We start from the raw sequence: 13028 nt of genomic DNA, 5'->3' as shown, positions 1-13028 counted from the left end.
TGCAGTCTCTGACCATCTCCTGTAGTATGTCTGCAGTCTCTGACCATCTCATGTAGTATGTTTATAGTCTCTGACTATCTCCTGCAGTATGTCAGCAGTCTCTGTCCATCTCCTGTAGAATGTCTGCAGTCTCTGACCATCTCCTGTAGAATGCCTGCAGTCTCTTACCATCTCCTGTACCATGTCTGCAGTCTCTGACCATTTCCTGTAGTATGTCTGCAGTCTCTGACCATCTCCTGTAGTATCTCAGCAGTCTCTGACCATCTCCTATAGTATGTCTGCAGTCTCTGACCATCTCCTGTAGTATGTTTATAGTCTCTGACTATCTCCTGCAGTATGTCAGCAGTCTCTGTCCATCTCCTGTAGAATGTCTGCAGTCTCTGACCATCTCCTGTAGAATGTCTGCAGTCTCTGACCCTCTCCTGTAGTATGTCTGCAGTCTCTTACCATCTCCTGTACCATGTCTGCAGTCTCTGACCATTTCCTGTAGTATGTCTGCAGTCTCTGACCATCTCCTGTAGTATGTCAGCAGTCTCTGACCATCTCCTATAGAATGTCTGCAGTCTCTGACCATCTCCTGTAGTAGGTCTGCAGTCTCTGACCATCTCCTGTAGTATGTCTGCAGTCTCTGACCATCTCCTGTAGTATGTCTGCAATCTCTGACCATCTCCTGTAGTATGTCTGCAGTCTGACCATCTCCTATAGTATGTCTGCAATCTCTGACCATCTCTTGTAGTATGTCTGCAATCTCTGACCCTCTCCTGTAGTATGTCTGCAGTCTCTGACCATCTCCTGTAGAATTTCTGCAGTCTCTGACCATCTCCTGTAGTATGTCTGCAGTCTCTGACCATCTCCTGTAGTATGTCTGCAATCTCTGACCATCTCCTGTAGTGTGTCTGCAGTCTCTGACCATCCCCTGTACCATGTCTGCAGTCTCTGACCATCTCTTGTAGTATGTCTGCAGTCTCTGACCATCTACTGTAGTATGTCTGCAGTCTCTGACCATCTCATGTGGTATTTCTGCAGTGTCTGACCATCTCCTGTAATATGTCTGCAGTCTCTGACCATCTCCTGTACTATGTCTGCAGTCTCTGACCATCTCCTGTAGGATGTCTGCAGTCTCTGACCATTACCTGTACTACAGTATGTCTGCAGTCTCTGACCATCTCCTGTACTACAGTATGTCTGCAGTCTCTGACCATCTCCTGTACTATGTCTGCAGTCTCTGACCATCTACTGTAGTATGTCTGCAGTCTCTGACCATCTCATGTGGTATTTCTGCAGTGTCTGACCATCTCCTGTAATATGTCTGCAGTCTCTGACCATCTCCTGTACTATGTCTGCAGTCTCTGACCATCTCCTGTAGAATGTCTGCAGTCTCTGACCATCTCCTGTAGAATGTCTGCAGTCTCTGACCATCTCCTGTAGTATGTCTGCAGTCTCTGACCATCTCCTGTACTATGTCTGCAGTCTCTGACCATCTCCTGTACTATGTCTGCAGTCTCTGACCATCTCCTGTAGTAGGTCTGCAGTCTCTGACCATCTCCTGTAGTATGTCTGCAGTCTCTGACCATCTCCTATAGTATGTCTGCAGTCTCTGACCATCTCCCCTGTAGTATGTCTGCAGTATCTGACCATCTCCTATAGTATGTCTGCAGTCTCTGACCATCTCCTGTGGTATGTCTGCAGTCTCTGACCATCTCCTATAGTATGTCTGCAGTCTCTGACCATCTCCCCTGTAGTATGTCTGCAGTCTCTGACCATCTCCTGTACTATGTCTGCAGTCTCTGACCATCTCCTATAGTATGTCTGCAGTCTCTGACCATCTCCCCTGTAGTATGTCTGCAGTCTCTGACCATCTCCTGCAGTATGTCTGCAGTCTCTGACCATCTCCTACAGTATGTCTGCAGTCTCTGACCATCTCCTGTAGTATGTCTGCAGTCTCTGACCATCTCCTATAGTATGTCTGCAGTCTCTGACCATCTCCTATAGTATGTCTGCAGTCTCTGACCATCTCCCCTGTAGTATGTCTGCAGTCTCTGACCATCTCCTGTAGTATGTCTGCAGTCTCTGACCATCTCCTATAGTATGTCTGCAGTCTCTGACCATCTCCTATAGTATGTCTGCAGTCTCTGACCATCTCCCCTGTAGTATGTCTGCAGTCTCTGACCATCTCCTGTAGTATGTCTATAGTCTCTGACTATCTCCTGCAGTATGTCAGCAGTCTCTGACCGTCTCCTGTAGAATGTCTGCAGTCTCTGACCATCTCCTGTAGAATGTCTGCAGTCTCTGACCATCTCCTGTAGTATGTCTGCAGTCTCTGACCATCTCCTGTACTATGTCTGCAGTCTCTGACCATCTCCTGTACTATGTCTGCAGTCTCTGACCATCTCCTGTAGTAGGTCTGCAGTCTCTGACCATCTCCTGTAGTATGTCTGCAGTCTCTGACCATCTCCTATAGTATGTCTGCAGTCTCTGACCATCTCCCCTGTAGTATGTCTGCAGTATCTGACCATCTCCTATAGTATGTCTGCAGTCTCTGACCATCTCCTGTGGTATGTCTGCAGTCTCTGACCATCTCCTATAGTATGTCTGCAGTCTCTGACCATCTCCCCTGTAGTATGTCTGCAGTCTCTGACCATCTCCTGTACTATGTCTGCAGTCTCTGACCATCTCCTGTAGTAGGTCTGCAGTCTCTGACCATCTCCCCTGTAGTATGTCTGCAGTCTCTGACCATCTCCTATAGTATGTCTGCAGTCTCTGACCATCTCCCCTGTAGTATGTCTGCAGTCTCTGACCATCTCCTGCAGTATGTCTGCAGTCTCTGACCATCTCCTGCAGTATGTCTGCAGTCTCTGACCATCTCCTGTAGTATGTCTGCAGTCTCTGACCATCTCCTGTAGTATGTCTGCAGTCTCTGACCATCTCCTATAGTATGTCTGCAGTCTCTGACCATCTCCTATAGTATGTCTGCAGTCTCTGACCATCTCCCCTGTAGTATGTCTGCAGTCTCTGATCATCTCCTGTAGTAGGTCTGCAGTCTCTGACCATCTCCTGTAGTATGTCTGCAGTCTCTGACCATCTCCTGTAGAATGTCTGCAGTCTCTGACTATCTCCTGCAGTATGTCTGCAGTCTCTGATCATCTCCTGTACTATGTCTGCAGTCTCTGACCATCTCCTGTACTATGTCTGCAGTCTCTGACCATCTCCTGTAGTATGTCTGCAGTCTCTGACCATCTCCTGTAGTATGTCTATAGTCTCTGACTATCTCCTGCAGTATGTCAGCAGTCTCTGACCGTCTCCTGTAGAATGTCTGCAGTCTCTGACCATCTCCTGTAGAATGTCTGCAGTCTCTGACCATCTCCTGTAGTATGTCTGCAGTCTCTGACCATCTCCTGTACTATGTCTGCAGTCTCTGACCATCTCCTGTACTATGTCTGCAGTCTCTGACCATCTCCTGTAGTAGGTCTGCAGTCTCTGACCATCTCCTGTAGTATGTCTGCAGTCTCTGACCATCTCCTATAGTATGTCTGCAGTCTCTGACCATCTCCTATAGTATGTCTGCAGTCTCTGACCATCTCCTGTGGTATGTCTGCAGTCTCTGACCATCTCCTATAGTATGTCTGCAGTCTCTGACCATCTCCCCTGTAGTATGTCTGCAGTCTCTGACCATCTCCTGTACTATGTCTGCAGTCTCTGACCATCTCCTGTAGTAGGTCTGCAGTCTCTGACCATCTCCCCTGTAGTATGTCTGCAGTCTCTGACCATCTCCTATAGTATGTCTGCAGTCTCTGACCATCTCCCCTGTAGTATGTCTGCAGTCTCTGACCATCTCCTGCAGTATGTCTGCAGTCTCTGACCATCTCCTGCAGTATGTCTGCAGTCTCTGACCATCTCCTGTAGTATGTCTGCAGTCTCTGACCATCTCCTATAGTATGTCTGCAGTCTCTGACCATCTCCTGTAGTAGGTCTGCAGTCTCTGACCATCTCCTGTAGTATGTCTGCAGTCTCTGACCATCTCCTGTAGTATGTCTATAGTCTCTGACTATCTCCTGCAGTATGTCAGCAGTCTCTGACCGTCTCCTGTAGAATGTCTGCAGTCTCTGACCATCTCCTGTAGAATGTCTGCAGTCTCTGACCATCTCCTGTAAAATGTCTGCAGTCTCTGACCATCTCCTGTAGTATGTCTGCAGTCTCTGACCATCTCCTGTACTATGTCTGCAGTCTCTGACCATCTCCTGTACTATGTCTGCAGTCTCTGACCATCTCCTGTAGTATGTCTGCAGTCTCTGACCATCTCCTATAGTATGTCTGCAGTCTCTGACCATCTCCCCTGTAGTATGTCTGCAGTCTCTGACCATCTCCTGTAGTATGTCTGCAGTCTCTGACCATCTCCTATAGTATGTCTGCAGTCTCTGACCATCTCCTATAGTATGTCTGCAGTCTCTGACCATCTCCCCTGTAGTATGTCTGCAGTCTCTGACCATCTCCTGTAGTATGTCTATAGTCTCTGACTATCTCCTGCAGTATGTCAGCAGTCTCTGACCGTCTCCTGTAGAATGTCTGCAGTCTCTGACCATCTCCTGTAGAATGTCTGCAGTCTCTGACCATCTCCTGTAGTATGTCTGCAGTCTCTGACCATCTCCTGTACTATGTCTGCAGTCTCTGACCATCTCCTGTACTATGTCTGCAGTCTCTGACCATCTCCTGTAGTAGGTCTGCAGTCTCTGACCATCTCCTGTAGTATGTCTGCAGTCTCTGACCATCTCCTATAGTATGTCTGCAGTCTCTGACCATCTCCCCTGTAGTATGTCTGCAGTATCTGACCATCTCCTATAGTATGTCTGCAGTCTCTGACCATCTCCTGTGGTATGTCTGCAGTCTCTGACCATCTCCTATAGTATGTCTGCAGTCTCTGACCATCTCCCCTGTAGTATGTCTGCAGTCTCTGACCATCTCCTGTACTATGTCTGCAGTCTCTGACCATCTCCTGTAGTAGGTCTGCAGTCTCTGACCATCTCCCCTGTAGTATGTCTGCAGTCTCTGACCATCTCCTATAGTATGTCTGCAGTCTCTGACCATCTCCCCTGTAGTATGTCTGCAGTCTCTGACCATCTCCTGCAGTATGTCTGCAGTCTCTGACCATCTCCTGCAGTATGTCTGCAGTCTCTGACCATCTCCTGTCGTATGTCTGCAGTCTCTGACCATCTCCTGTAGTATGTCTGCAGTCTCTGACCATCTCCTATAGTATGTCTGCAGTCTCTGACCATCTCCTATAGTATGTCTGCAGTCTCTGACCATCTCCCCTGTAGTATGTCTGCAGTCTCTGACCATCTCCTGTAGTAGGTCTGCAGTCTCTGACCATCTCCTGTAGTATGTCTGCAGTCTCTGACCATCTCCTGTAGAATGTCTGCAGTCTCTGACTATCTCCTGCAGTATGTCTGCAGTCTCTGATCATCTCCTGTACTATGTCTGCAGTCTCTGACCATCTCCTGTACTATGTCTGCAGTCTCTGACCATCTCCTGTAGTATGTCTGCAGTCTCTGACCATCTCCTGTAGTATGTCTATAGTCTCTGACTATCTCCTGCAGTATGTCAGCAGTCTCTGACCGTCTCCTGTAGAATGTCTGCAGTCTCTGACCATCTCCTGTAGAATGTCTGCAGTCTCTGACCATCTCCTGTAGTATGTCTGCAGTCTCTGACCATCTCCTGTACTATGTCTGCAGTCTCTGACCATCTCCTGTACTATGTCTGCAGTCTCTGACCATCTCCTGTAGTAGGTCTGCAGTCTCTGACCATCTCCTGTAGTATGTCTGCAGTCTCTGACCATCTCCTATAGTATGTCTGCAGTCTCTGACCATCTCCTATAGTATGTCTGCAGTCTCTGACCATCTCCTGTGGTATGTCTGCAGTCTCTGACCATCTCCTATAGTATGTCTGCAGTCTCTGACCATCTCCCCTGTAGTATGTCTGCAGTCTCTGACCATCTCCTGTACTATGTCTGCAGTCTCTGACCATCTCCTGTAGTAGGTCTGCAGTCTCTGACCATCTCCCCTGTAGTATGTCTGCAGTCTCTGACCATCTCCTATAGTATGTCTGCAGTCTCTGACCATCTCCCCTGTAGTATGTCTGCAGTCTCTGACCATCTCCTGCAGTATGTCTGCAGTCTCTGACCATCTCCTGCAGTATGTCTGCAGTCTCTGACCATCTCCTGTAGTATGTCTGCAGTCTCTGACCATCTCCTATAGTATGTCTGCAGTCTCTGACCATCTCCTGTAGTAGGTCTGCAGTCTCTGACCATCTCCTGTAGTATGTCTGCAGTCTCTGACCATCTCCTGTAGTATGTCTATAGTCTCTGACTATCTCCTGCAGTATGTCAGCAGTCTCTGACCATCTCCTGTAGAATGTCTGCAGTCTCTGACCATCTCCTGTAGAATGTCTGCAGTCTCTGACCATCTCCTGTAGTATGTCTGCAGTCTCTGACCATCTCCTGTACTATGTCTGCAGTCTCTGACCATCTCCTGTACTATGTCTGCAGTCTCTGACCATCTCCTGTAGTATGTCTGCAGTCTCTGACCATCTCCTATAGTATGTCTGCAGTCTCTGACCATCTCCCCTGTAGTATGTCTGCAGTCTCTGACCATCTCCTGTGGTATGTCTGCAGTCTCTGACCATCTCCTATAGTATGTCTGCAGTCTCTGACCATCTCCTATAGTATGTCTGCAGTCTCTGACCATCTCCTGTGGTATGTCTGCAGTCTCTGACCATCTCCTATAGTATGTCTGCAGTCTCTGACCATCTCCTATAGTATGTCTGCAGTCTCTGACCATCTCCTGTAGTATGTCTGCAGTCTCTGACCATCTCCTGTAGTATGTCTGCAGTCTCTGACTATCTCCTGCAGTCTCTGACCACAGGGCCGCTGATAAGCCAGTACAACTGGCCCTGTTGTACAGCTCAGCAGGGGGGCCCGGGCAGCCTCAGAGACAATCAGTCTGGTAGTCTTCGGGTAAAAAGCTTGCACCAGTGGCAGAGCTCCCAGCACGTCTAAGTCCCTCCTGCCAAAATGATTGGTTGCTGGGCCCATCTAGCATCCCAACAACCAGCCTCCACCTATAGTGCTGTACTTCCCACTGACAATGGAAGGGCTGGGAGTGTGAGGAGACCGGCCATCTGGACCACGACACTGCCAATGTAAGTGCGGGGAGCTACTGCCATAGCTGCACACAGAGGAGGGAGAGAGGAGGGGGGAGGAATCACACAGGCCTATTCTAGAGAGAGGGAGGACAGGCTTCCCCAGAGATATTTACACTGACTGCAAACACACCATCCACAGTACTTCTACTATGTCTGCGGTCTCTGACTGTCTCCTGTATGATGCCTGCAGTCTCTGACTGTCTCCTATAGTATGTCTGTAGTCTCTGACTGTCTCCTGTATGATGCCTGCAGTCTCTGACTGTCTCCTGTATGATGCCTGCGGTCTCTGACTGTCTCCTGTATGATGCCTGCAGTCTCTGACTGTCTCCTGTATGATGCCTGCGGTCTCTGACCGTCTCCTGTATAATGCCTGCGGTCTCTAAATGTCTTCTGTATGATGTCTGTATTCTCTGTCTTCTGTATGATGCCTGAGGTCTCTGACTGTCTCCTGTATGATGCCTGAGGTCTCTGACTGTCTCCTGTGTGATGCTTGCAGTCTCTGACTGTCTCCTGTATGATGCCTGAGGTCTCTGACTCTCTCCTATATGATGTCTGTAGTCTCTGACTGTCTCCTGTATGATGCCTGAGGTCTCTGACTCTCTCCTATATGATGTCTGTAGTCTCTGACTGTCTCCTGTATAATGCCTGCGGTCTCTAAATGTCTTCTGTATAATATCTGCAGTCTCTGTCTCCTGTATGATGCCTGAGGTCTCTGACTGTCTCCTATATGATGCCTGCGGTCTCTGAGTGTCTTCTGTATAATATCTGCAGTCTCTGTCTCCTGTATGATGCCTCCAGTCTCTGACCGTCTCCTTTGGCATGCCTGAAATCTCTAACCGTCTCCTTTACTATGTCTACAGTCTCTGACTGTCTCCTGTATGATGCCTGTGGTGTCTGACTGTCTCCTGTATAATGCCTGCGGTCTCTGACTGTCTGCTGTATGATGCCTGAGGTATCTGACTGTCTCCTGTATGATGCCTGAGGTCTCTGACTGTCTCCTGTATAATGCCTGCGGTCTCTGAGTGTCTTCTGTATAATATCTGCAGTCTCTGTCTCCTGTATGATGCCTGCAGTCTCTGACCCTCTCCTTTGGCATGCCTGAAATCTCTAACCGTCTCCTTTACTATGTCTGCAGTCTCTGACTGTCTCCTGTATGATGCCTGAGGTCTCTGACTGTCACCTGTATGATGCCTGAGGTCTCTGACTGTCTCCTGTATGATGTCTGCAGTCTCTGACTGTCTCTTGTATGATGCCTGCAGTCTCTGACTGTCTCCTGTATGATGCCTGCAGTCTCTGACTGTCTCCTGTATGATGCATGCAGTCTCTGACTGTCTCCTGTTTGGTGCCTGCAGTCTCTGACTGTCTCCTGTATGATGCCTGAGGTCTCTGGCTGTCTCCTGTATGATGCCTGCAGTCTCTGACTGTTTCCTGTACGATGCCTGCAGTCTGTGACTGTCTCCTGTATGGTGCCTGCAGTCTCTGTGGCAGGAGAGATGCCGGGGGGTGACACCATGGTTTAATGCACCAGGTGACACCCAACCCACTGGCCCCGCTCTGCTACTCTTACTAGCAGGGATGTAATTGCTATTTTTTGGACCCCTATCTGACCTCTGTGCTGGTGCGAGTGGAGGGAATTTTTTTTTTATCAATTTCGGGCGCATTTGTTTTCCGGGCCCTATCCGAACGGTGGCTCAACTTTAAGTCCCAGCAGCCTGCAACTTTGGCTGCCTATTTCCTTCTTTGGCAGAGTGATCTTCCTCCGCTCAGGTCTGAGTTAGGCCCGAGACAGAGAGCGATTAGCTGTGCGGCGGGCGGCGGCAGCAAGCAGAGGCAGCTGACCATTGGTTGTGAGTTTTATACTGCATTGCACTGCACATATTTACTATGGATGGCAATATGGCATGGTGTGATTGATTGACTGATTGCGTTCTTCCCACCCCTCATGCCTTTATTGCTTTGAAACGTCCCATTCAGCTGAAGAAGATGAGGCTGCGTCTGTCAATGGACGATAGAGAATCTCTCTCTCTCTCTCTCTCTCTCTCTCTCTCTCTCTCTCTCTCTCTCTCTCTCTCTCTCTCTCTCTCTCTCTCTCAGGGAATGGGTGGGATACTCCTTTAGGCTTCAACTATATACACTTGGGACTTTATTCGCAGAAAAAACGCAGAAAAACTCTCAAATCAAGAGTTTCCATGCATTTCCATGGAACAAAAAATGCTTCAAAAACGCACCAATCTACATGATTCAGGCTACAAAAAAAAGCTCCAGAACTTTCTTGAGCTTCAGGCGTTTGGCTTCAGGCGACACGGAGTGAAGATGTGAACCGTCTCCATAGAGAATAATCTTTAATCATGTTTTTCTCCTCCAGCGTTATGGAGCTTCAAACTACAAAACGCTGAGCTGTGAATGGGGTCTAAGAGTCAGCAATAAGCGTAGTCAGGCTGAAGCCATAAAATCTGACACTTATTGTATTTTTTATTTCCCTTCAGATAACCCGCAATAATGCCGCCATTTTCTACATGTTGTGGCCTAATCATCGTGGCTTCCCACCAACCAGGTGAGTGAATAAGCAACAGCAGATTACTGTGTGGGCCCTCAGCCTTGATTTTTCAAACTTTTCCTGGAGGACACACGAAGGTTGAATTTGGTGATTTCCATTCTGCAGATGTGAGGGGTGGTCACATAAATCTCCATCTCATTCAATTAGAGAACGCTTTGTATTCAATCAGAAGATGTATGAAAAGCCTTCACTGACCGGCCCCCGTGCCAAGAGGCCAACCACCTGTGTTCACAATGCTGTCAAAATATTTATACTGCTCTGATATAACAGTGTCCCCATTTATGTAAATAAGCAAAGATCTGTAAGGTAGGAGAAACTCAACTTATTTCCACAAATCAATATGTAACAAGTTCTTTTTAATCAATTAATTTCTTTTTAACAGCATATACCAATCTTAGTGAAAACAGTCTACAGTAGGGAATATATAAGAATATTTATTCATAAGTCATGTATTCACAATAAATGATTAGACTTGAGGTGACACAAAGAGATAACTTTGACATAAAATACAAAATTAAAACGATAAATGCAATGTGATATGTAGCTCAATAATGAAATTAAAATGAAAGCAAGATTACGTTTTCCCCAGGTATAGTAGAAACCATAGATAAGTGTTCTATATAATCAGACCACAATTGTCTGCGAATTGCGCAGCCAACAGTCACCCCGCTGCAGTTGGAGTGAGAATAGGCTATGCAAAACGGGAGACTAAATAGCTAATATTGTGCTAAATCTGATATTAATAAAAATGTATAAAAACAAAAATCAGTTTTTGAGAAAAATCTAATATGGTTCATACGGCTGGGACTGTAATCTCGTTACCCTTAAATATGAAATATAAAACATATAAGGAAGGAGATAAACAATAGTAAATAATAATCAAATAAACAGCAAGGTATATTTACCACATTTAAAATGGCTGCTAGCTGCCTTCCCAAAATGGTGGCCAGTTAGGGAGGAGTTTCGTTTCAGATAAAGGATGGAGCAAGATGGAGTATGTATAGATGAGTATGTGTATGGATGTAAATAGCGTGTGTGTTGTAAGTGTAATGAATGTTGTCGTAATGTGTGTGTGTGTCCTATTACATCTGGGTTTCCCTTTTTATATTGTATAGAACAAAAGGGCAGTAAAATTACCATAAGCCGAACCCAGAAGGAGGAACTTTATCCCCATTGGTTGGGATTACTTATCCATTAACTGTTGAGGTCATTGGGCGACACCTCTACTAGTCATCCAGTATATTGGATATTAGAATTATATGATAAGTTCTTCATTTAAGAATAATCATAAAAACAACGTAAGAATCTATCCATACTCTCATCGTATATACATGTCCATCTAATATCTCCATCATGTATCTACGTAAGGATTGAACCTGGTAACGCCATTTAATAAGGATATATTATTAATATATATATATATATATATATATATATATATATATATATATATATATATATGTGTATATATATATATATATATATATGTGTATATATATATATATATATATATGTATATATATATATTGATTGGAAATTACTTTTTAACCAAAGTCACCAAAGAGGGCAGTATTGTATTACTATTAGATTCAGTATATAGAATACAATTGCAATATTTACCTACGGATAAACTTTGAACCCTTATGTTGATAAAAAGCTTACAATCCCAGACTTTCTAGACTCTTTGGCAAGGTCAGACAAGTTTTATGACAACTCTACTACTTACAAAAGCACTTAAGCCTTTCTTTACATGAAGTCATCAATATAAGTAAAACTAGAATTTAGCAAGAATATGAAACAAAATATAGTATAGAAAGTTTTCTTAAATATCTATGTATGTTATTTATATATATATACTCATTGTTAATATTCTCTTACATAGGATTATAATCTATCCATAAAACTTATTTTTAAATGGTTCTAAACAGAAAATACTTGACTAGTGTTCATGGGCACCCACACAGATAAGATTATCTTGGTACAGCGTCAGCTAGACTTTAGCCTCGTACACACGTACCGATTGTCGGCTTTTTAGTATGATGCTTCCGACAGCCGACAGCGCATTTTCGGCCGAACAGAATCTGTTGTGCAGACTTTAAAATATTTGTTGGCCGTCACCAGAACGGCCGATTGTTCGCCAGTCAGTACAGAATTTGGCCGACAATCAGCAGATTTGCAAGACTGGGCATGCTCAGAAAAGAAAAAACACACGGAAAGTTAACCATCACATGACATCACTTCTGCAGTCGGCTGTTGTTGTTGGCCGACAAAATTCGTGTCAAGTCTTTTGCAGTTTTCAACAGACACGACAGCCCTGGACAAAAGACGGCCGATCGTTCGGCCGACGATCAGTACCTGTGTACGGGGCTTTAATCTAAAGAAAGTCAACAGTCTATTTATTTATTACTTTAGGTCAACAACAGCATGTCTGTTGAAACCTTTTTAAAATCTCCTGAATAGACATCTTAAAAGGAGATTTGAACTTTCAGTAACCTTTTAACAAGATGGATGCCACTGCTCAAAGTCTCTATGAAAAACAGAATATATATAGTTATAATTCCATTTCTTTCATTTAATCTCCCCAATAATCCTGACAATGCATCAGATTGGTCGCTCAGCACAGGACCCAAAGGTTGGTGGAGATACACTAGAATACCAAAAGCACTGCCTTTATACACATATGAACTTTAATGGCATCCCAGTTTTAGTCAGTAGGGTTCAATATTGAGTTGGCCCACCCTATGCAGCTATAACCGCTTCAACTCTTCTGGGAAGGTTGTCCACAAGGTTTAGGAGTGTGTCTATGGGAATGTTTGACCATTCTTCCAGAAGCACATTTGGCTTGCAGTCTCCGCTCTAATTAATCCCACAGGTGTTCTTTCAGGTTGAGTTCAGGACTCTGCGCAGGCCAGTCAAGTTCCTCCACCCCAAACTCGCTCATCCATGTCTTTATGGACCTTGCTTTGTGCATTGGTGTGCAGTCATGTTGAAACAAGAACGGCCAACCTCAAACTGTTCTCACAAAGTTGGGAGCTTGAAATTGTCCAAAATCTCTTGGTGTGCTGACACCTTAAGAGTTTCATTGACTGGAACTAAGGGGGCAAGCCCAACCCCTGAAAAAAAAACTCCAAACCATAATCCCCCTCCACCAAAAGATTTGGACCAGTGCACAAAGCAAGGTCCATAGAGACATGGATGAGCGAGTTTGGGGAGGAGGAACTTAACTGGCCTGCAAGGAGTCCTGACCTCAACCCCCCCCTCCACCAAATGATCCAAA

The 13028-nt window shown here is 45.6% G+C and overlaps 1 protein-coding gene across 1 annotated transcript in view; it reads left to right on the top strand.

The window, feature by feature from the left end:
- Positions 1-9677: 9677 nt before the first annotated feature.
- The window catches only part of LOC309550141 (von Willebrand factor A domain-containing protein 5A-like), a 90950-nt gene continuing 87599 nt past the window's right edge, over positions 9678-13028 (top strand). The window contains exon 1 of the mRNA XM_082250580.1: positions 9678-9748. Within this exon, the coding sequence (XP_082106706.1) occupies positions 9694-9748 (55 nt within the window). The 5' untranslated portion in view covers positions 9678-9693. The remainder of the gene's footprint in view (positions 9749-13028) is intronic.

This window comes from Pelophylax lessonae, assembly GCF_965119305.1.
Source record: "Pelophylax lessonae genome assembly, chromosome: 1".
In the NCBI taxonomy this organism is placed as follows: domain Eukaryota; kingdom Metazoa; phylum Chordata; class Amphibia; order Anura; family Ranidae; genus Pelophylax; species Pelophylax lessonae.
Note: the sequence above shows the minus strand (reverse complement) of the source record. Positions and strands in the feature narration are given on the sequence as shown.